A 24251-nucleotide genomic window follows, 5' to 3' on the forward strand; every position below is an offset into this window, starting at 1 on the left:
AAATTGGTAAAGCTCCTGTTTCTTATACATTAAATTATATAACTGTATATAAAACAATAACAATTTAAGCATTCATTTTTACATAAACTTTTGGTCTTGAGAAAACTTTTATCCCTTCTTCTAATTTGTTCAGTTGTTTCTCTATTTCAATTTTTCGTCGTTGCGCCCTAAGAGTATCCACTTTTATAGGCATCATATTTAATTCAGTTACATAATCTTGGTAATCTAGAATAGTAATATTGATTTAAATAAACCACGATTTCACTTTAAAAAATTTAATTTTTAAATTACATACTCTTTTTTAACATTTGCAATGTCTCCTTACGCTCATTATCAGGTAATGGAACATGTCCATTTGGACAATTAGGATCCAATTCTTCTACTTTAGCTCTCTGTACCCTTTCTTGAATTTCCTTTCTGTTCTTAATATACCTAATCAAATAGTTTTTCAACAAAAAAGTTTTAGTCAGAAGGTTTAAAATCTAAGAAATAAAATTAAAAATGGTATGTACAAATTATAGATCACTGATGTAATAATTGCTATTTGTAGTAAAAAATATAAGAAAAAATCGAATCAATGAATAATAATAAATATAATAATAAATACATATTTACATACCTTGGAACTACACCCATGCGATAATTTGTAGGAAGATTGTTATTATTACTATTATTACTGGTGTTGTTATTCATTTGGGTTGCTATCTTATTAGTTACAGTGGTATGTTCTTTGTTTAATTTAATAAAATTTACTTCTTCTTTAGATAATACAGATTTGGAACTTTTTGTATCATTTTTAGCTTGTGTATTTTTTTCAATGACTCGAATATCTCCTTGATCTAAAGGTGAATTTGTTATACTTCTTGAAGATACATTAATTTCTTCATTTGTATTATCTTTATTTATTGATTCATAACGATTTAAATATTTTTTTGAAGGGTATCTACACAGAGAAATTATTATTGGCAAACTTTAGACTACTATAATAACAATAATAATGATAATGACCTGTACACAAAAATAGCAAATAAAATAACTCTGAATAAAATATACAAATATACATACTTAACTGTTCCTTCAGAAAATAGATCATCAATTTCCTGTGTGTCCAGTGTTTGAATACCTTGACTTTTAACTTTAATTTGAACCTTTATATCATTGTCAGTATCTCCAACTGATTTATATGAAAAATTAGGATTTGATGAAATATTCTCATGTAATTTCTGTGTACATTTATGTAATCCTTTATTTTCCTTTTTTCTTTCTTTAATTAATAAATTATTACTTGTTGAATGTATTGTCTTTTTCATAAAAATATTATCTTTGTCTAATGTTGACGCACTTATTTTCTTACATAATTCTTGATGCTGATCTAATTTACTATTTACACTTGTATTCACATTATCATCCTTTTTTGTTCGAAGATTTGTATTAACTTTTGATAAAACATTATTATTTTGATTATTACTATAATTATTATTATTAATTTTTCTACGGTTGGATATTTGTGATTTTTGTACATCTTTTGTTCCTTTATTAATATGTAAGTGATCTATACGACGAAGATTTTTGACATTTTCATGTATGAAATTTTTTCCTTTTACTGATTCTAAAAAAGAAAATATTAATTACTAAATAATTTACAATAAAAATATAGATAACAATCATTATAAATACAAGTAAATATAAAGTTACTATTTTAATATTAATAAATAATTTTGTAAAAGACATACTTGAATCAGGAAAAATGCCTTTTAGCGTTGTCATGTCCAATTGTTATTTAATACTACTGCCTAAAAGTGATATTTTTTTTCTTCGTTAATCCATAAAATAAACAATTACGATTGTAATATTTCTAACTGAATAATTTTTAATGCATAATTTCCTTTACTATTAGCGTTACTAAATAAACAATGTTGTTTATAACTCGAAATATACAATATATAAAAATGATTAGAAAAACAGTATAGCCAACACAATTATTAAATTTATTCTGCTGGGAATTTGTATAAGGTATTAAAAATCATTTTTGTATCCATTTTATGAAAATATACAAAATAATTCTTAGAAGAAAACCTAATTGTGATCATTTTAAATGAACAAAAAATAAATTGTATAAAAAGATGTTTACCTAATTAATGAGATTATTATTCAGTAATATATTTTTATTAAAACGGATAAGAACATTCAGAAAGCACATTTGCTTTTTTTTTGGTGAGATTACACAATGCTTCTACATGAATTGATTTCTTAAATAATTTTGTCATAATTATAACATATGTATTTATAATATGATACACATTGCAATCATTGTTTATAGTCTATTCAACGTGTTGAGTTGATTGAAGTAAATAAAACCACGTGATCGGGATCCAGATGAAACAGGATTGCTTCACAATCTTGAGATATTATAAAATGAAATACTCCGAAATAGCTTTTGAAGAATGTCTTCCTTCGATGAAAACTACAACTTTGCATACTGAAGGAAAAAATAAACTATAAAATAGGAAATATAAAATTACATTCTCGAATGTTAAATTTCTAAATAAAGAAACCGGACATATTCGTCAAACTAACTTCAGAAAATATATCTCTTAACCTTTAACCAAATATATTAAATTAGGAAGCAGAGACAAATCTTTTCTACACTAACGAATATAAATCTATTCTTGAAAATCATAATTTGTTAGTACTATAGACTAGACCACGATCGTTGCATATGACTGCACCGGCCAATAACTAGAGTTCCATATACCTTGTGACCAATATCTTTTCCCTTAATAATTTAATTCGTTAAATTGACTACAGTAGATCTGCTGCATCTTTAAATTAATTTTGGTAGAATAAAATCTTGTATATATATTATATCCAAGTTAAAAGGATTATTGTATATAATAAAAAAAATATTAGTGGAAGGTATATTATTCAGATCACTTTTTATTATAATTTTTTAGATAATAAAATTTTATTATTTTGTATTGTTTTAGTTACTGCGTTAGTAAAAATATTTATATATTAAAATAAAATTAAAAATGAAGCTACCTTTAAAATAGTACAATTTATTACTTTTTATACTCATCTTTCCTCGAAAATACGATTAGAAACAATAATACCAGATTATATCAGTAATTATGATGAAATTTATATATGGAAAATATATATGCATTTCAAACTATATACTTTCTGTGACTCATTGTATATTATACATTTTTATATAAATAATTGATTACGAAATGATTTATCAAATATGTTATTAATTTTTAAAAATTGTTATTTGAAAGTGAATTATGTAAAAAACGTATTATAGGATATAAATGACACATGATCATGTATTTAGAATTAGACTTGCGAAAATACCAGTGTAGCTTCTTTATTTAAATTGATGTTAACATTTTAACAATTATTAAATAATATGAATGAAATATAAATAATAACACGTGTTTAAAGCGAACGCTTTGATTTAAAAAAGGACTTTAAAAAGTGCACGGTATCCTTTCACTTATTCTCTATATCTTAACATTTCAAATTTCCATTTCCCTGATATACTCTTACATCGATTTTTACATTATTATGTCATCTTTAAATAAATAAGTTATAAGATCTCTTTTTTAAATAGATATAATACAAGTTGTAATTGTTTAATCAAATAAAATAACATTGTTTGGTACGTTAAGTTTTGATGGTCTTTTGGAACAGCGTCTATACTAAGTGACTTTAGCCGTTTGGAGATGGATAGTTTACCGTGTAGACATCAATTTACGGTATAGGCTTGAGACAAAGCGTAGGGTAAAAATAATATTTTTTCTGCAAGATCAATTATTCAATTGCCAATTGGACAATAAAATAACAAAATAGTGCGTTTGACAATTAATTAATTTCAGTCATTTATCGACAGTGGTGTTAATTCATAGCTGTAATCTTGACAGACGTTTTATACTTGTGAAAATTTCTGTTGCCGACGCAATTTTGTATTTTTATTACAATTTTATTGCAGGTAAATCATGAAAACGATTTCTGACTTAAGGTTATTCTTAAAATTTCTTTTATTTTTAAGTATTTTATGAAACACTTGTATTATTTTCGAAAAAAGGGATTGTATGTCAAACCATCGTCTTTTGTTGCGTTAGCCAATTACACGGAAAATGTTTTCCCGCCATATTAGTAAAACTTGTTTCGGGTATGAAATTTTTAATAAATATTAGTTTTAACCTTTAATAGAAATGAAAACTTTTATGTCACGTTTCGAATATACTTATACTATCTTCCCGTTACGATTATTTAACTTTATTTTTATGTTATATTTATACTTATTGCTCCAAATTTAATTCAATTGTACTCTAAATTTTGAACAAACGATCTATACAAATTTATATTAAAATTAGTTAAAATAAAATTTTATTTATTTTAAAAGGATAATTTTATTATTATTTTACAATTATATCAATAATATCCTGTCTATTTAATATGTTAATAATACTAATAATGAAGCGTTTATAGCATAACGTGTAGTATGGTTATATAGAAATTTTCTGTGTAATAAACAATTACGAATAAGGAATGCTATACTTGAAATATTTTTTCATACATGGAGAATGTTATTAATAATTAAAATTAAAGCTCTATAATAAATAATTCATATATAGATTTGTAAAAGAAAGAATGATAATATTGTAAATATTAATCTGAATAATTAGTTATCGATTTCAATTGTAATTTAAGTATTTAGTGGATACATAATAGTAATATTAATATTAAGAGAAAAGCATATTCTTAGAAGCTATGTATTACGAGCAAGTATTTCTTCTCGTTATAAAACAATGCTTTCTAATATACCTAAACATTATAGTTCATATACCTTGAAAGAAAGAATTGTTTGATCACCTTCACGTATTAAGAATTATAATAATGGATATGAATAAATAATATTTAGATATAATATGTAATTTGACATCAATTGAAATTGTCATAGTTTATTATATATATTGTATTGAAATTTTATAGTTACATAAAAAGACTTTCTGCAAACATGAGTAATACAGTAGAAAATGGAAGTGGTGATAATGTATCAAAGAAAAAAACTATTGAAGGTATATATCAAAAAAAATCTCAGTTGGAACATATTTTACTACGTCCCGATACTTATATTGGTTCTGTTGAACCAATGACGGAAATGATGTGGATTTATGATAAAGAAAAAGAATCAATGGTACAAAAAGAAATAAAATATGTTCCGGGATTGTACAAAATATTTGATGAAATATTAGTAAATGCGGCAGATAATAAACAGAGGGATCCTAAAATGGATACAATTAAAATTGAAATTGATCCGTAAGAACTATTTAATATCTATTACGAAATGGATAATGTATAATAATAATTATATGAATTATAAAATGAATCATAAATGATAAAATTAATGAATAATAAATTTTATTTGTAGAAAAAATAATGTTATATCTGTATGGAATAATGGTAAAGGCATTCCAGTGGTAATTCATAAAGAGGAAAATATGTATGTTCCTACAATGATATTTGGCCATTTGTTAACATCGTCTAATTATGATGATGAAGAAGAGAAAGTAACAGGTGGTAGAAATGGCTATGGTGCCAAATTGTGTAATATTTTTAGCCACCGCTTTACTGTGGAAACCGCATCTAAGGAATACAAAAAATGTTTAAAACAAGTAATTATCTTATAAAAACATTTGAAATATTTGTTTTATAGTAATATGTGTCTGTAATTATTTAAAATAAATATTTATAGACGTGGAATAATAATATGGGAATTGCAAGTGAGCCTAGGATTAAAGACTTTTCTGGCGAAGATTTTACAAAAGTCATATTTTCACCAGATCTATCAAAATTTAAAATGCAGTCTTTGGATGATGACATAGTTGCTCTAATGTCTAGAAGAGCTTATGATGTAGCAGCTTCAACTAGAGGTGTTAAAGTCTATCTTAATGGTACTAAGATTCCTGTCAAGAATTTCAAGGACTATGTTGATTTCTATATCAAAGGTAGGGAAGATGAAGGTGGTAATCCTTTAAAAGTTGTATATGAAAGTTGTGGAGCTCGCTGGGAAGTAGCCGTTGCTTTATCTGACAAAGGTTACCAGCATATGTCTTTTGTAAACAGTATTGCAACAACAAAGGTAATAGATATAATGAAATAGAATAGATGAAATTAATGTTTATGTATAAAAAATTGAACAAACTCTTTTGCAAACAGGGTGGCCGACATGTAGATCATGTCACAGAATTAATAGTGAAACAATTAACAGAAACATTAAAAAAGAAAAATAAGGCTGGAGTAGCAATTAAACCATTCCAAATAAAAAATCATTTGTGGATTTTTGTTAATTGTCTTATTAATAATCCCACATTTGATTCACAAACTAAAGAGAATATGACATTGCAACCTAAAAGTTTTGGATCAAAGTGCACACTTAGTGAAAAATTTATTACAGCTGTAATTATTAAAATGCAATTTTATTATTAATATAATACTTGTCTATATATGTATTAAATTTTAATTTATACTTAGGTAACGAAAATCGGAATTGTAGAAGCAGTTTTGACATGGGCGAAATTTAAAGCTGATAGTCAGTTACAAAAATTGGGCCCCAAGTCAAAACAAAGAAAATTGCAAGGTAAATTTCGTGTATATTCATATGATACAAATAATTTTAGTTATTTATATAATCTTGTATTTCAGGTATACCAAAATTGGAAGATGCTAATGATGCTGGAACTAACAAATCATTAGAATGTACACTTATATTAACTGAGGGAGATTCAGCCAAAACCATGGCTGTATCTGGACTTGCGGCGATAGGTAGAGATAAATATGGTATATTTCCTTTAAGAGGTAAATAATGCAAACGTCATGTAAGTGAAAATTACTTAAATTATATATAATACTATTTATAAATGTTTTCAACTTTAGGTAAAATTTTGAACGTAAGAGAAGCAACACATAAGCAGATTTTGGAAAATGCAGAAATTAATAATTTAATAAAAATTCTTGGGCTCCAGTATAAAAAGAAATATGAAACTCGAGAAGATTTAAAAACATTACGTTATGGAAAAATGATGATAATGACTGATCAGGATCAGGTTAATTTTCTATTAAATTTTACATTTCCATGTGCATATTTTAATTGTGTAATAACATAATTTTGTCAAATGTATTTATTAGGATGGTTCACATATCAAAGGCTTATTAATTAATTTTATTCATCATAATTGGCCGTCATTATTGAAATTAAATTTCGTAGAGGAATTTATTACACCTATTGTTAAAGCTTCAAAAGGAAATCAAATATTAAGTTTCTTTTCAATGCCAGAATTCCAAAAATGGAAGTCAGAAACGGAAAATTTTCATACCTACAAAATTAAGTACTACAAAGGTTTGTATTTCTATTATTTTAAAAATTTTATTGTTTTTTTTGTTGGGAATACATAAAAAGATCTGTTACTTATAGGTTTGGGTACTTCCACTGCTAAGGAAGCAAAAGAATATTTTGAAAATATGACTAGACATAGAATTCGATTTAGATATGATGGAGATCAAGATGATCAGAACATCATCATGGCTTTCAGTAAGAAATGTGTTGATCAACGTAAAGATTGGTTAATGAACCATATGGATGAAACAAAGAGAAGAAAGGAAATTGGTCTCGGAGAACGCTTTCTGTACGAAAAGGATACACGGACTGTGTCCTTTTCTGATTTCATTAATGTAGAATTGGTTTTATACAGTAACTATGACAATGTTCGGTCTATACCAAATATGATCGATGGTTTTAAACCTGGACAAAGGAAAGTATTATATACATGTTTAAAACGTAATGACAAACGTGAAGTAAAAGTTGCACAATTAGCTGGTTCTGTAGCTGAACATTCAGCATATCATCATGGTGAAGTTTCTCTTATGTCAACTATCATTAACCTCGCACAAAATTTCGTAGGAAGTAATAATATAAATTTACTACAACCAATTGGTCAATTTGGTACGAGACTCGCCGGAGGAAAGGATGCGGCGAGTCCTCGTTACATTTTCACAATGCTCAGGTATACATGAAATTGCATATACAGAATGTCTGTTTTATCTGAACAAAGTAGAGTATCTCATGAAAAACTAAAGTATCAAAGAAATGTTTTTGTAAATGATATTTGGCATAATTAAGGACATAATATAAATTGTTTTTTCTCTAAAATAAACAATCTTCCTTAAAGCATTTTTTTAATACTTTCAGTTATTTATTACCTCATCAAAATAAAACAGATATTTTGTACAAGAAACAATCTATATATATGTAATCTCCTCTGTTATTCACAGTCCATTAGCAAGATATATATTTCACAAACATGATGATCCTTTATTAAAACATGAATATGATGATAATCAAAAAATTGAGCCTGTCTTTTATGTACCAACTATACCAATGGTATTAGTGAATGGTGCCGATGGTATTGGTACTGGATGGATGACAAAGATACCAAATTATAATCCTAGAGAAATAATTGAAAATTTATATAGAATGATGGATGGTGCTGATCCAAAACCAATGGTAACATTTTTTTTAAATACTTCTTTAATATTCATTGTACATGTATTTTACCATATTTTGTCACATTTTCTACAGGTACCATATTATAAAAACTTTAAAGGGGTCATAGAAAGTTGTGGAGATTATAGATATGTTATTAATGGAGAAATCTCAGTGATAGCACCAGATAAAGTTGAAATTACTGAACTTCCAGTTGGGACTTGGACTCAAACATATAAAGAAACAGTATTGGAACCAATGTTACATGGAACTGAGAAAATCCCAGCTATTATTACGTAAATATAATTGTTATTTTAGTATCAGTGCTAAAGATAAATGATAAAAAGATATTTATTACTTGTTTTCCCTTACATTATTCTAGTGATTACAAGGAATATAATACAGATACAGCAGTACACTTTATAATAATGATAAATCGTGATAAGTTAGTAGAACTAGAAAGAGATGGTCTTCATAAAGCATTTAAATTGCAAACAACAACAACCGTTACATCTATGGTAAAAGGCAAATAATATATTTAAGGTATTTAAAACTCAAACTCATTTATAATAAATTCATTTTTGCAGTGTGCTTTTGATGAGAATCTATGTCTACAAAAATATGATAGTGTTCTTCAGATTTTAAAAGGTTTCTATAAAGTAAGGTTAGAAACGTATCATAAAAGAAAAGAATATTTGGAAGGTATATTACAAGCAGAGGCATCTAAACTTTCAAATCAAGCACGATTCATTCTAGAAAAATGTGATGGTACTATAGTAATAGAAAATAAAAAAAGGAAAGATATGATTGCTGAATTAATTAGGCGAGAATATGAATCTGATCCAGTCTTGGCTTGGAAGTTATCACAAAACAGGGAAGAAGTTTTAGTAAGTATTGCGTCTTTATTTTAAAACAACATATTTGAAATGTATTAAAATTTAATTGTTATGCTACATTAGGAAGCTCAAGTAAGTAATAAAAAGAAACTTATGTAAACAAAAACATTTATTACAACTATAATTTTTATTTTACTCTAAATATTTAATATGCAAATTTCTGTAACATATTGATAGGAAGAAGTAGCAGAAAATGTTGATGAAGAATCAGCTACATCATCTACAGCTATTGGAAAAGAGAACTTCGATTATTTACTAGGAATGACATTGTGGTGTTTAACGAAGGAAAAGAAAGATGAACTATTACGCCAAAAAGACGATAAATTAGCAGAATTGAAAAGGTTACAAGCTCGTACACCTATTTCTTTATGGAAAGAGGATTTAGATAACTTGTTGAATGAATTGAATAGAGTAAGCGTAACTTCTTTTTATTTTTAATAAGATAATATTTAATTTTTCTCATATATACTGTATTTTACTATAGTTAGAAGAAAAAGAACGAAAAGAAGAGCAGAAGTCTAAACAATGTATTAAAAAACCACCCTCAAAGTATTACACTTCTGATGATATTCGTCGAATAGTACCCATAATTGATACTGAATTAAAAAGAAAGATTGAAAAAGCAGAAATTGTATCTAAGGATAAAAAGGAGGGCATAAAGAAACATCAAAGGGTAAATGGAGTACACGATATTAAGTCTTTTCTTTTTTTAATAAAATCGCTTCTATATTTTTTGTGGAAATATAATATAACGTTTTATGTAACATAATAGGTAAAAAAAGAACCAATAGAAGATAAAGATGAATTTGACATGTTGATTGAATCAAATGCCAAACCTATAGACGATAGATTGGGCAATTCTCCAGAAAAGATAGAAAAAAAAGCTGGTGGCAAAAAAAGTATATATGCTCATAGTTATAATAAAATAAAAAATTCTATGAAATTTATCAATAATAACCATTTACTATATTGATTAGGATTGAAACAAACAACATTACAATTTAAGTCCAAAGTGAAAAAAGAGAAAGACGACAAGAAGAAAGATAAAGATTCTGATAGTAATGATGATATTGATTTCGGCAGTATTTCTCCTCCTCCAGCACCTCGTACATCTCGTAGAGCAGCAGCAGGTATTAATTTCCATTTGATATTTGTCAAATTTATGTGTATTTTTAATATGCTAATATTTACGAAGTTTGTTTTCGACATTACAGCTAAAAAGAATTACAACTATAGTAGTGCAGAATCTTCTTCTAGTGATGAAATACTCAGTGTTTCTTCAGACATGGAGCAGTGAGTACTTTATTTATAATTATATAACGTTATATATGCATACATAAGCAATATATACTCATTAAATTTATTTTTTAGTAAAACAAAACCTACTACAGCTGTCATTAATAGCGATTCTGATGATATTCTCAAAATACATAAGAAACGTAAGTAAATGTTACTGTTATGGACTATTAGTTTAACATATTAATTATATTGTTATATTGATACGCTAATTTCATATAAAAATTATAATAATTATAATTATATCTCTGTTCAAATAATAGCTAGTTCGGAAGAACTTTTTGATTCATTAGTTGGTAGTACTCCAGAAAAACAATCAACAAAAGCTCCTGCAGCATCTAGCGAAGAATCACCTTCAATATTCTCACCTCCGATGAAAGGTAAAGTATTCAGTACTTTGCTAATTGCAAAATATTACATTTGGTATTCTTAGTTTGTGTTTACATATTTACAAAATATTTTATACAATGTCATTAATTTATATCTTCACTAATATTATAGCTATCAATGTCACTAATATTATGCCTCATTATTTATGTTTTAGCTCCGGCTAAAAAGAAAACTGAAAATGGTGGAAAGGCAATGAAAAGGCAGTTAAAGAAAAAAGTTGTTTCTTCCGATTCAGACTCGGAGGAAGTTATGTTTTCAAATAAACAAACTCCCGTAAGTAACAATGCAATTGATAATAACAAAATAAAAACTATTAATAAAAATTTATGACATATCACGAAAAAATAACGCAAAAAGATATTTATCAGTATTTTAAATTCATTTGCTATTTAATTGCACAAAAATTATTTAATTATACAGGTAAAGAAAAGAAAGAAGAAGTCTGAGTCGGAGGAAGAAAGTATTCTTAGTGTAGTAGATAGTTCTCCGGTACCACCTCGAAAAACTGCCGGTCGTGCTCGTAAACCTGTTTCATACGCAGTTTCGGATGATGATGAGGATGATTCCAACTGATCGATTTTGTACAATATTTTAAAGGCATAAGCAAATAAACACGATCTTAATCACGATCTGTGTGATCACATTTGATATAAATTTTAACAGATTTTGCCTTCATTAAGATCAAGGCAATACAATAATTTTATATGATATTGTACATACATATACTAGAATATATAAATTAGAATATTTTAAGAAAATTACATTTTACAGTGATAATTAAATAATATATGCATAGTGTGCAATGCGATAATACATTTGAGTCATGACTGACTGTATAACATTTGAGTATCTAAATATTTAAATAATATTCAATTTTAAAATATCTATACTATCTCTGTATGTTAATTTTCTGGAGAAAGATATTTAAATACTCATTGTTTTGTAAAAAAAATTAATAAAATATTTTTGCACATGTTAGAATATCAGCTCATTGGAAATGGAATAATGTGTGATTTGTTGCAAAACTCAGTATCAATTAAGAGAAACTTTTGTTATTGTAATAATAATGTATATATATAGAATGAAAAATTTAGTTCATCTTCATAAAACACTTAGTCACGTATTAACTATTACACATATTAACTACTGATCACATACCTTCTATTAATAGTATTGGTATTGAATGAAAAATATAATTGATGTTCTGTGTATGCTTAATAACTACAAATGTAGAGATTCACAAACATATGACAGTAATGAAATTTTTGTATTTATAATACGGATAGACTATTAATTTAAACATTAAGACTCGTTATATTAATTAACTTAAATTTGTTTTTATTTATTTTTTCTTTTTGTATGTTGGATTAATTTTGGAACAAAACACATTTTTTACAGACATCTAGCTGTGACATATCATTAATAAATAATGTACTTACCATAATATATGAAGGTAATTGTATTAATTAGCACATTCGTACGATTAATTATCTATATTCTGTGAACAAATTTTAATAAAGATAAATGATCTAATTAATCAAATAATACATAAAGAAAGAGAATATTAAATCTCCTTTTCAATATATGTTACTAAATATGTTAAAATTTTAATTTACAATATTTAAATATTGTTAAAAATAATCTTTGAATATTAAAGTTATTTTAATTCTTTTTTTCTTAATACGGATATTATTCGTTTGTTCTACTATACCACTACATTTGTTCTCAATAAAAGAGGGCATAGAATAGTGAAACTACATGATATAAAAGTTATTCGCTTTTTTTTTAGGAATAATGTAATGTGCAGCTAATAATTTTAGCTGCTCTACCTTTAAATTTTATAGGTGCCAAAGCATTTTAATATGTTGAATTATTATTATCTAATATTTTATTGTACGGGATGAAATAAAATTGATTTAAAAATTCCAAATGAAAACTTACATTAAAAAACAGACAGTTTTTATTTAAAATATTTTCCATTGGAACTATTTTTTCAAAAATTCTAAGCGCACGTTTCAAACACATGAAACAGAAATGAATACATCATTGAACACAAAAATTTCAAAATAAATGAGTAGGTCAAAACAAGTTCATGCAATCTCCTAAGTTTTCACTAGTTGATTTTCTTTATAATGATGTAGGTATAAAAATAAAATTAATGTTTAAAGAATCAAAAGGATCGATAGGCAGCGAAAAAATACGAGGAACATATAAATGGCATAATTCTTGAAATATTGTTTTGTTTTAAAAATCAAATTGTTCTTGAACTAAATAAATTTGTATGCTATTGTCAATATGCTAATAGTCAATGAAATTACAGATTATGAAAGTGATTTGTTTTTTTCATGTATATATAAATATCATCACAAGATATCAAATCAACCAAATGAATAACTTTTGAGTTTTTTGAACTGTATGATTGAAAAATACGGGTTTGAAAAAAGTGTATTATAAGTAACTGTTCAGAATGGAATTATGTAATAATTGTATTGTACTTTATAAACATTTATAGTTTTCTTAATTTTGCCAATTTTGTAACAAATCTTTCAATACATTATACTACAGGCTTAAAACTATTAATGAAAAAAAGGAATTTGATTTCATGATTCTTTAAAATTCGATAAATCCCATAAAAGCCCTTGAGACTAGAATGATTAAAATCTTTCAGCAGATCATTCAGTATGTGTATGTATATACTTCTTGAAATTTATAGAATTTACTCGATAAAATAACATAATTTTATACTATAATTAAAGTTAAGTATAAGTAAAAAGTTATGTTTTGTTCTTTATATACAAATATTCTAATCAAATTCAATGGAAATAATATTTTATATTATATTCCTATCCAAAAATTTACCTAATGAAAGAAAATAATTTTATATCCACACATATGTATTGTAGGAGAAATATACACTGTTATATGTGATTCATATTTAATTAATAAGTTTACTAACTTTAAATTATACACAAATACGTAAATTTATTGCTATAACGTTTCATACAGCATCCTCGACGCAATTCCTGTTGTTTATGAGGAAGATCGTGACTATGCTGACACGCAAGGGCGATAAAAAAAAACTTTATTTATTAAAGAATTATTTAAATTCCTCTTTTTTTAAAATGCATAATAATACTCCAAACTCTAGCATGCATATAGTTATAAAAGCACATAGAGCAGGAAATATTATTATGTAATGCTTTTCTTTTCAAGTTGACCCGTAGTTTTTAAAGAATATATCTGATCAGGCAATATTTGAATATTTGTGCAATGAATTTTCTATGAAAAAAATCTTATTCCTTGGATAAAAATTTGTTTTCGATATATGCATTTAATAGTTTTATTAACGATGCATTTTTAAGGAGTCTTCACTATATACAAATGCAAAATTGCTTCTATCGCAAAACATATAAACACTGCTTGGTGCAGATTTGTTTCATTTTTTATCATTACAAATAATCCCAAATGAGATTTCATAGAATAAATGCTCGTTAAATGATTTTTTTTCGTTCTTTCATCAGTTTGACGTCTTATTAAATGATTTAATCTTTTCCTGGTAGCAATTTGTTGTGGTAGCAGAACGATATCCCTGTTTTTTAAAAGAAGTGTTTTTCGTAAATTTTACTGGCCAAAGTATATGCTATTTTTTGCCCAAGAATAGTATGCACCAATTGTCATTTTAAACTATAATAAATATATTAAAATATAATAAAACTAATCGCGATTATTTTAACCATTATGTTCAAGCAAAATTTCTGAATTAGGGAATTTTTGCTCGATTACAGTTAATTTTTTAATTATATGAAAACGATGATTACATAAATATACCGAAAAATTGAAAATTTTCAAATTTGACAATTATGCATACCCGTCCTCGGAGAAAAAGTAAATGAATTTATTCATTTTCTGACTAGTTTGTGTTCGAACTTAGTTTACAAAAAGCACTTCCTCGTAGAGGAATTTTAAAAGTATACGCTTTCCTGTTTAATAAATTTGAAAACCGCAAGAGAAATAGGAGAGGGAAGCAGGAACGGTTGGCTTTTAGAATAGAAGCGATGGATCTAGTAGTAGACTCTGTTCAGACTTGTAATGTATTCTCCTCTGACCATTCTTTGCCAATCACGTTGGTATTGATTTATCAACCAATACCGTGCCCACATTGTACCAACAACTTACAACATTTTAACAACTTTCTAGTACTCCCAAAAGCTGCAGGTTGTCGACAGACGCGACTATAATACAAAGCAAGGGCACTTGATAAAATAACTTAATCTTCTATTTCATAATTATCTATATATAACGTACATATATAAAACAAATTATGAATAAAGAAATAGCAACCAGGTCGGTACAGTATCATGAATCTTACTTTAAAAATTTTTAATGCCTGATTATAAGAATTGTTATATATCACGAAAATGTAAGATCATAATTATCGCGCCGAAGTCCACTCTAGAAAAAAATGAATCACTCTATTAGAAAATCATGGATTAAAAATGTACATGTGCATGGAGCATATAAACCGTGGACTGCGATTCTGTATGTTCTTTTTTTATTTGGGAGCATCGCGATTCTTTTACTTTCTTTGCATTCGAACCTTAGACCAATCAATCCGGTGTAGATAAGCCCACTCATTTCAGAATAGGAACAACCAACCAAATCTCCTCGTGTGTGTATGTTAATCGTTATTAGTCATGATATAAGTAATAATGTTAATATTTGAATAAAGTAACATGATGTGCAGTCAAATATTCATGGAATACTTGGCTGCACGGAGGTCATGCGAGGATCCACCACAGTTGTCTTTCCACTGTCAATGCTGTCCTGTTCTTTACACCATATATATATATTATATCGGATTTATTAGTATATATATATATATAGTATAAATATATACACGCACACTAGTTTTAACAATCTTTCGTCACACTCATTCATCCATACGTAACTTCAGAAGAGAGGAACGTCTCCATAAAAGCAAAGTCCCTCTACACTGCTTTGACGCGCTTTGCCTCGGATACTTTATCTTCCGTTGCTCTCTTTATTTTCACCGAGTAATTTTCACTTGTAATGATTTCCGTCGCTATACTCCTTTGTTTCCTTTTCTTCTTAATTTGAACTTCACTTTAATTCACAATGACTTATCACATGTTTATCTGTTTCTCTCATTTCTTTTTAAACACTATTATCAAGTCAGCCCACTGTTTGATACAAGGAACGATAATACAATTGAATATTTACGAACACAACATTTTTGTCATGCTGAATAATGTAGCTTGTATTGTAGAAAGACGCAAGCTTCTGGACTTGCGACGACCAGTCTCGCATCTCTCTTGCAATGTCCTATGTAGTTGGCCTGTAAGTATAGTTGTAAAGGTGTGGTGGAAGTGGTAGTGATGGCGGTAGTGGTAGTGGAGTGGTAGTGGTAGTGGTAATCGTGGCATTGGTGATGGTGATATTATCCGGTTTTTAATATTTACAATTCGTTATAGCAACCGCTATGTTCCTAAGATGAGATGGTGTGCAATTCAATGTTCAAGATTTGGCATGTATTAGTATATCGAAGATTTTGTCTTTAGTTTTTTTCCACTACGAACTGCTTGACGCGTTCATACCACTAAACATGCCAATATTAAATGTGGTTTGTTGCTGCTGCTGAATCTGTTGTTGTTGTTGCTGTTGTTGCTGATTATTCGCTTGACGGCCATGTTTTGGCACTGGAGGTTGTAGATATTCATGTCTAGCTAATGTCAACACATCTATGCGCTCTTCTTTCCTATATGCTAGGCAACTTCTTATGAAACTCTGTGAAAGTAAAAACATTTACGAATAAATTTAGGATTTTATTTTCATATTGACAATTACTTAAATTTTTCTAATTCATATGAATTGATACTAAAATGGGGTACCTTTGCTTCGTTGCTAACAGTTGGTTTATTTGCAAATTGAACTTCAGTGGCTTTCAAAATTGTATTCTCTTCTAAAATTGTTGCTTGAGATTGATTATGTCCAAAGGGCTAAAAACAGTTTTTAAAATGTAGATCTTCAATGTCAATCTAATAGCAAATCAATGTTATATAGTTACTATAATATAATAGTCATTATACCTTTTTGCCATATAGACATTGATAAAATATAACTCCTACACTCCAAACATCAACTTTCGATGATATTTTTGGAGGATTTTTACCAATAACAAAACACTCTGGTGGAAGGTACCTACATAAAATATGCATTTTACTAATCAAGTTTAACATAGAAAAATATAAAAATGTTCCTAATATCATAAAGTATGTCTCTAAAATGAGGAAGTACATACCAATAGGTACCAGCTCCTTGAGATGTTAAATCCATTCCATGGTCTGGATTATAATTTTCCTCATCCATTACTTTACTTAATCCGAAATCTGTTATCTTTATTTCTCCACAAACATTACCTTCAGTTAATAATATATTACCTGCAAAATTACAACAATAATAGTATATAATTTAAAATTTTACTTTATATAATAAAAATAACATAAGTTATATACAATACAAATTTACCAGGCTTTAAATCATAATGTATGACTGGGGGTTTTATTTCATTGAGGTACTTTAATGCAGATACAACTTGCATAACAATAGATCTTGCTTCTCTTTCAGGTATAGTCTTATGCTGAACATATTTAATAAAATATTTAATTACAGTAATACATAATAAATGTTATGTGAAAAATACATTAATACACACACCTGCTTAAGATAAAAATCTAAATCATGGCCATCACAATATTCCAAGACAGTACAAAAAGAATTGGCGTCAATTTCAAACACATCATACAATTTCACAACACGAGGATGATCAAGAGCTTTATGTATATTGTATTCTCGTAACGCATGCCTGCATAAAGAATAAAAAAATATATACATATATACATATATAACAGCCAAGTTATATATATACATATATATATATATATATGTAAAACAATGTAAAAATATATCCTTATATAAAAATAATTAATGTCACTTATGTATAATTAAAACTGGTATTATTTCAAATATGTATTTTGTTGCGAAACTGTAATTACTTTTATTTTATTAATTAATTAAACTGCTTAATTCCAAAATAAAAAATTTCATTATAGAAGTACTTACTTAATATAATTAGCTTTCTTATCTTCTTTCCAGTCTTTATTTAGTTGATGCACTTTACAAGCGACATATCGTTGCTCTTTTAAGTCAAATGCCTGTAAAAAGCGAAATACTTAAAAAATAATTAATTAATTGTTTACTAAAACAAATGTTACTTTGAAATTAATAATTTCGTTTTTATACCTTATGCACTTCGCTGAAGCCACCTTTTCCTAACAACATTAATAAAAGGTAACGTTCATTCAATACAGGATGAGAATTGAATCTCGATTGGTCCTCGTTGTGAATACGTTTCAGTTCTCTAATGTGCAAGTTTCGTTCTCTTTCGAGTTTTTCCATTTCTAATTGCAGATCAGCGTCTTCTTTTTTCAACGCACTTTGTCTTAACTAAAAAGACAATACATATATGAGATTATGTCAAAACTACGTTTATTGCAAATAACAATCTGAAAACTTTGCTACCTTGAGTATTTCATCAGCTTCATAATACTCTTGCCACGTATAAGATCCAGGTACTGCATCTGGCTTTAAGAATGTAGCTTCTGTGCCATTATGCAAAGAAGGTTGAGGCTGACTACGTTTCCTACCAGTTTCACTGTTCGATGGCCTTTTTTTGAGTAGTAGCTTTTTTTGTTTATCAATTTCTTCTCGTTCAGTTGCGATTTCTTCTTGCCGTCGAGCTAATTCTTGAAACGCATAACCATCCGTCCAATTTTCTTGAAACGTTGCACCCACCCTTTGAGTTACAAATTGACCCAACCTCAGTCTATTTTGCATACACTTTTGCCTAGCCTCCTTTTTTTCTATGTTTGATTTTTCTTTTAGTAGCTTCTTTACAACATCTATACACTTATTTATATGAGATTTGTGCTGTTCAATTAATTTTTGTTGATTAGCCATTTGATGCCTAAGTTCATCAGTTGTCTGAAAAAGAAAATATGTACTGTTAATTATATGAAAATACAAATACTAATAAATCTTATTATAATAATAAATAATAATAAAAACATTAAAAAATATTTTACTTTTTATGCATTTTTCTTTTTGGAAAGAGAAAGAGTACTAGATGCTTTCCCTATTCTATTTCTACTACTAATGTATAATTTTACACTCATAGCACATTTCAGAATTTATTTTACTTACTCTATTTAATTCATCAATTTTGTTGTTACGTAATTCTAAGTCTGAAGAGGCTTGAGTTTCAAATTCTTGTATCCTCTGGCAAGTAAGTTCTGTCTGAAATGTAAATAACACATTTTATAATAAGTACAAACAAACTACTGTAACATCTGATACATTTGTCAACATAGTTCATAAATACCAGATACCTTGTTGCACCCAAATGGATGTAACATGCAGTTTCAGTTTTAGTGCAATTTTTGATAATTTCATTTAGAAAAACGATCAAAGTTCCATCTTTGATAGAAATTTGTGATAAAGTTAGTTCTACACGTTATTTAATTTAATAGGCCAGCCCTTTTGCTATTAAAAGTAAAACTACAGAGCAAAACCCAAACATATAGATAGAACAGAACTACCACACAGGCAGCAAGGAAAACACCAAAAATGTATGCATGATTTAAGGTATGCATGTAAAAAATTGTAGGACATTGTATATTTTATACATATTTTTTTCTATAATAATTGATACATTGTACACTATAAAACAATTTTTTTTTAATTTTATCACTTTTGAAATATAAGACTATAGCCAAATACCAAGACGGCAAACATGCACACCTATTTTTAATTTAGAAATTGAAATAAATGGAAATAAACAATTTTAATGACTTAAAAGCAAAACAAAATTTATTAAATAAGGAGTGACATTACAAGGTAGCCTGCACTCCTATGATAACAAATGGATACAGCGCTACAGTCCAGTCAGAAGTTAGCTGCAAATTTACTACAAACATCTGACAAGAAATGCCCATTACGAAACTAATTTTAGAAAATTAAAGTATATAAAAATGTATAAAATGTACTCTCTTATACCAAGTTGCAATAAGAGATAATAAGAAAAATGTAAAACGTGAAATAAAAGGAGTAAATAATATTTGTAAATAAGATATCTTCTAATGAAAAAAAATGATATTACAAAGGAATGCAGTTATTTTTTGAGAGATAAATAAATTAATTTTGAATATTTGTATGCTCTAGATACATAAAATTTCTTACATAGTTATTACTCCTAAATTATGGTTAAGTATTTGCTACATGAACACACAAGATCAAATTTTTAGTTTAAATTATATAACTTTTTTACCATTTATGAAGAAATTTTAAAAATTTGAACAAAAAATTATACTATTTATAGCCAAGATTTTTATGGGTCGTTTCTTATAAAATGCTTGCAGGAATTACCGAATTTTGCTTACATTTGGGGTGTTAGTCTTCGCTTGCCTGACCTGGCTTGTCCTACTGAGGTTGGTAGGCCTTACCTGCACCTGCTTGCTGACCATCGAGCCTGCAGGTTGTGTTGAGGCTGGTGGAGGAGGAGGTGGAGGTTGAGGATGAGGTCTTGGCGGCTGCATCAGTGAAGAAAATTCTGCCACTGAAGAATTGGGTGTTGTTACTTGTGGTGAAAGGAGTTGTTGAGGCGATGGTGGATACTGTTGAAAAATAATTACACAAAATATCAGAAAGGATGTAAAGGAAAAAGTTACAGAGTCATAATTATATTATGGAAATGAAAAATTCTGTTAGAAATGATATAAGTAGTGTATGTCTATGTATCTATATATGTATACTTTTTATATTTACCATAGGATATCCCTGTTGAGGTGAAGGACTTTTAGCACCCCCATGCCGAATGGGGCTATTACCCAAATGATGCTTTGAAAAATACTCATTTATTTTTTTATTTTCAAGAGCAGCAACAGATCTAGACCCCTTGCTTCCTATAGGTCCCCCAGTAATTCCCCCACCTCCATCGTCAGCTTTACGTTTCCTTTTCCTCTCCGAAGGAGTTCTTGGTACCTTTTCTGGAGTATTTGGATCTACCTCCTTATCACTATGTGATGAGCCTAGTTATTGCAAAATAATCAAGCTTATAAAATGTTTTTGCTATTTTTAATTTACTTATTAGGTGGAAGTTTGTCTTTATCATTAAATAAAATAAAAATATACTGACTTACCAGTGCTCATGTTCGAGTCTTGACTATGAACTGACTGACCAGAGTTTACAGTTGATTGAGGTGCCATCTGAATTTGTGACCCAGCAGACATCTGAAATGAAAAAAAGAGAAAAAAATATTGATATAAAATAATAGCCGAAATATTCTTATTTGCAGATACTTCAACAAAATAGAGAAACGACCATTATGATGGTAAATTAAAATAATAGTTATTAAAATATTACCATACAGAGTAAAAGCTATTATTTCGTACAATTATTTATATCGCAAAATTTAATATAAACCTCCTAGAAGAAACAACATGGAGAAAAATATCGCAACGCGAATCAAGATTCGTTACTTTCAGTAGAGGTTACACTTCGAAAATCATACCGGCGTACAAAATACTAGATTATAAAAATCGCATGTTATTAAGACACGATTTATTATACAGAAGGAAACTTAGGATAGAGAAAGACTAATAAGAAAAAAGAAAAACAAAGGATGTCCAAAGGAGAAAGAAGTAGGTTCAATGGGAAATGAAAAGAGAAAGAAGAGAATGAAAAAGACAGTGCAGGAGAGAAAGAGAGAGAAGTGACACCTTCCAGGATAGCCTATGGTGGAGCCCCATAGTCGTATTTGCTATTTGAGCTAATAGACAGTATGTCAACCATAGGCACGGTTCCGCGCACAATTTGTATGTAAATGACAATAGTACAGTATGAACAAAATGTCCAATATATGTTTAGAGCTAGAGGAATCACGACAAAATGGAGGACCCTAACAGAGGGGAACGACGGAAGGGCAGGGAGTTACAGAGCTATAGAAGAGGTAAGAGGAAAGGCGATGGAAAATGGAGAGGGGGTGGAAGTAGAGAAACAGAGAGAATGGGAGATACAGAAGAGGGGTAGGAGGTAAGAACTCGATGGCAGAGGAGTGGTTAGATTGGGAACCACGGACGCGCTCCGCAAGGGGGCAGTTTTACTCACTGTTTCACATCCGAACTCTGGTCAAGTCGGATAGTTAACTGGCTTTCCTATCGTACATACTTTTCTGCATACGCACCAAATGTAGCCGCTAGGCAAACTGCCTTCAATGAACAACAACGATAACCGCGACGACACATACGTCATCCGATTTGTGACGTCGATTCTTCGATAAATTACGCACTCTTATTATTATCATCGGCGGCGTGTCAGCCACGTTTACTCCGCGCGCGGTTAAGAACCCGGATTAATGGTAAGTTCTCATGGACGCGGTCACGCGTTTGCGCGTTTGCCAGGCGGAACGCACACGTTCGAATTCCACGCTCTGTCACTGATGTGCACACGTTATTATAATTAAAAGTATTGCTACCACAAGGCATTGTAAATATAGATGAATCGTTTATAAGGTTACACTTCTGTCATCTTCATTTTATTCGCCAGTATTAGAAGTATTTCTTTCACACTTCAAAATTTCCGATTTACTCAAATTCATATCGTTCATTAATCATTAAATGTGTACGCATTTGATATATAATATATTAGTACGATAATCGTAAATATAAGCAAGAGCATGTAAACTTGAGTATCACAAAATTGTAATATATTTATTGAATAAAAGAAACACTCGCATTCTACTTATATACGTATGTTTTCATCTTATTGAAAATGTAATACTTTGCTATCTTCATATGAGATTTTTTAAATTTTATCAAAGTAAAGAAAAAGAGCCAAATAAAGCATATAAACAAAGCAATAATAATAATATCCTTGAATACTTAAATTAACTGAAATATATTAAAACTGTATGTACTTAAAATCGTATTGTATTAATAATTAATAAAAATCAAGATACAAATAATAAAAAAATAAAAGCGCAATTTTTATGAAAATATCACGTCTTCGAAATATTAGAAATTAAAACTTATGTTCAAATTTTATTTAAATGTCTAAAATCATATTGAATTTTAGGGAAACAAGTGTAAGCAGATATGTACAATCGTAGTATATGAATAAATATAATTTCCTCCATGAGATTATCGAGTAACAAGATTGTTTGAAAATAACAGCAGACGTGTGAAGCTTTAACGTAATACTCATGGTATACGCTCATCCTTGCTTCATCACAAATACTACGAAGTAGAAGTAAGAAGATGAAGAATCGAAATTCGATTTAAATTACAGTCACACATAGATTACAAATATCGAAACCTATGCCTATTGCAATGCAGAAAACTTATGTGTATCTAAATTAGGATAACGATGAATTACAAAGGTAAGGATTTTATGGCTTACGGGTGATTCGTTTCACTTTCTTGCACTTTACTGAACATGCCAGCAATCCAACAAAAGATAGGAAACTTCCTTATCGATGGATCAATGTCTGTGCCCGGAACTGGGCTAGAGGGCCGGGGAATCGTTTCTCCGGCAGCGATTTGCCTTTAAGTTAGCTTTGCTATGTGCGCTTGCGTTAGTGTGCGTAAGCAAGGAGGTTACATGGGAAGTAGTAACATATACGAACCCAGTGAATCGGGACATGCGGATTTTACAGTACACTCCTCTATGCCTCACGACTTGACCCTTCTATGAGCATAATCACCAAGTCGTATCGAACGATCCAAACGCCACACGTAAGCTATCCTTTGAACACTCACGAAGTTGGTTCACTTCGTATCTTCTTCAACTATGCAGTTCCTCTTGTAAAAGCGGCGTGCAGTTAGCGCGCCGGGTAAACAGCAACAGCACCAGCAGCAGCACCAAGTGCCGTCAATGGCCACGATAAACGGCATTACGCGTACGTTTCACGGGCCACAAGCGAGCCAAAAACCCCAGCGTAGTCTCGCCTAATCGAAACGGAACTGGAACTGTCCGACCACCGTAC

At 28.7% G+C, this 24251-nt stretch overlaps 3 protein-coding genes across 21 annotated transcripts in view; 1 reads left to right on the top strand and 2 right to left on the bottom strand.

The window, feature by feature from the left end:
- Nucleotides 1-13: 13 nt before the first annotated feature.
- On the bottom strand, nt 14-2747 carry LOC126865036 (probable serine/threonine-protein kinase DDB_G0282963). Of its 5 annotated transcripts, none has more exons than XM_050617085.1 (7): nt 2600-2747; nt 2132-2496; nt 1734-1793; nt 1066-1609; nt 620-943; nt 296-432; nt 14-225 (listed from the first exon to the last, which is right to left on the bottom strand). In XM_050617085.1, exons 3-7 carry the CDS (start codon nt 1765-1767, stop codon nt 65-67), a joined length of 1200 nt encoding a protein of 399 aa, XP_050473042.1. In that variant the 5' UTR covers nt 1768-1793; nt 2132-2496; nt 2600-2747; the 3' UTR covers nt 14-64. The 5 variants fall into 5 exon arrangements, with proteins under 5 accessions (XP_050473042.1, XP_050473044.1, XP_050473041.1 ...); XM_050617087.1 differs by having other exon boundaries at nt 2132-2479; nt 2600-2745; XM_050617084.1 differs by having other exon boundaries at nt 2578-2745.
- A 970-nt stretch (nt 2748-3717) lies between these two features.
- On the top strand, nt 3718-12097 carry LOC126864372 (DNA topoisomerase 2). Its single transcript, XM_050615624.1, has 23 exons — nt 3718-3994; nt 5002-5328; nt 5441-5684; nt 5765-6151; nt 6229-6468; nt 6544-6649; nt 6715-6867; nt 6946-7115; nt 7198-7408; nt 7484-8072; nt 8341-8572; nt 8648-8847; nt 8934-9069; nt 9139-9438; nt 9625-9858; nt 9932-10120; nt 10220-10346; nt 10425-10577; nt 10662-10740; nt 10819-10886; nt 11007-11123; nt 11288-11406; nt 11554-12097. The coding sequence occupies exons 2-23, from the start codon at nt 5027-5029 to the stop codon at nt 11704-11706; spliced, it is 4509 nt and encodes a 1502-aa protein (XP_050471581.1). The 5' UTR covers nt 3718-3994; nt 5002-5026; the 3' UTR covers nt 11707-12097.
- Nucleotides 12098-15201: 3104 nt separating this feature from the next.
- The window catches only part of LOC126864375 (serine/threonine-protein kinase tousled-like 2), a 29278-nt gene continuing 20228 nt past the window's right edge, over nt 15202-24251 (bottom strand). For 6 of the 15 annotated variants that reach the window (XM_050615639.1, XM_050615635.1, XM_050615637.1 and 3 more), the window contains 13 exons: nt 21408-21498; nt 21034-21296; nt 20649-20882; nt 19414-19506; nt 18733-19194; nt 18454-18657; nt 18274-18365; nt 17869-18016; nt 17680-17791; nt 17453-17591; nt 17241-17352; nt 17043-17150; nt 15202-16938 (listed from right to left, as the gene is read on the bottom strand). In XM_050615639.1, coding sequence (XP_050471596.1) covers nt 16723-16938; nt 17043-17150; nt 17241-17352; nt 17453-17591; nt 17680-17791; nt 17869-18016; nt 18274-18365; nt 18454-18657; nt 18733-19194; nt 19414-19506; nt 20649-20882; nt 21034-21296; nt 21408-21498 — 2274 coding nt within the window. In that variant the 3' untranslated portion in view covers nt 15202-16722. Of the gene's footprint in view, nt 16939-17042; nt 17151-17240; nt 17353-17452; nt 17592-17679; nt 17792-17868; nt 18017-18273; nt 18366-18453; nt 18658-18732; nt 19195-19413; nt 19507-20648; nt 20883-21033; nt 21297-21407; nt 21499-21631; nt 21963-21987; nt 22293-22375; nt 22818-23891; nt 24249-24251 lie in introns of those variants that run through there. The other 9 variants (XM_050615649.1, XM_050615644.1, XM_050615640.1 and 6 more) reach the window with 9 other exon arrangements.

Source organism: Bombus huntii, chromosome 4, assembly GCF_024542735.1.
Source record: "Bombus huntii isolate Logan2020A chromosome 4, iyBomHunt1.1, whole genome shotgun sequence".
Lineage (NCBI taxonomy): Eukaryota > Metazoa > Arthropoda > Insecta > Hymenoptera > Apidae > Bombus > Bombus huntii.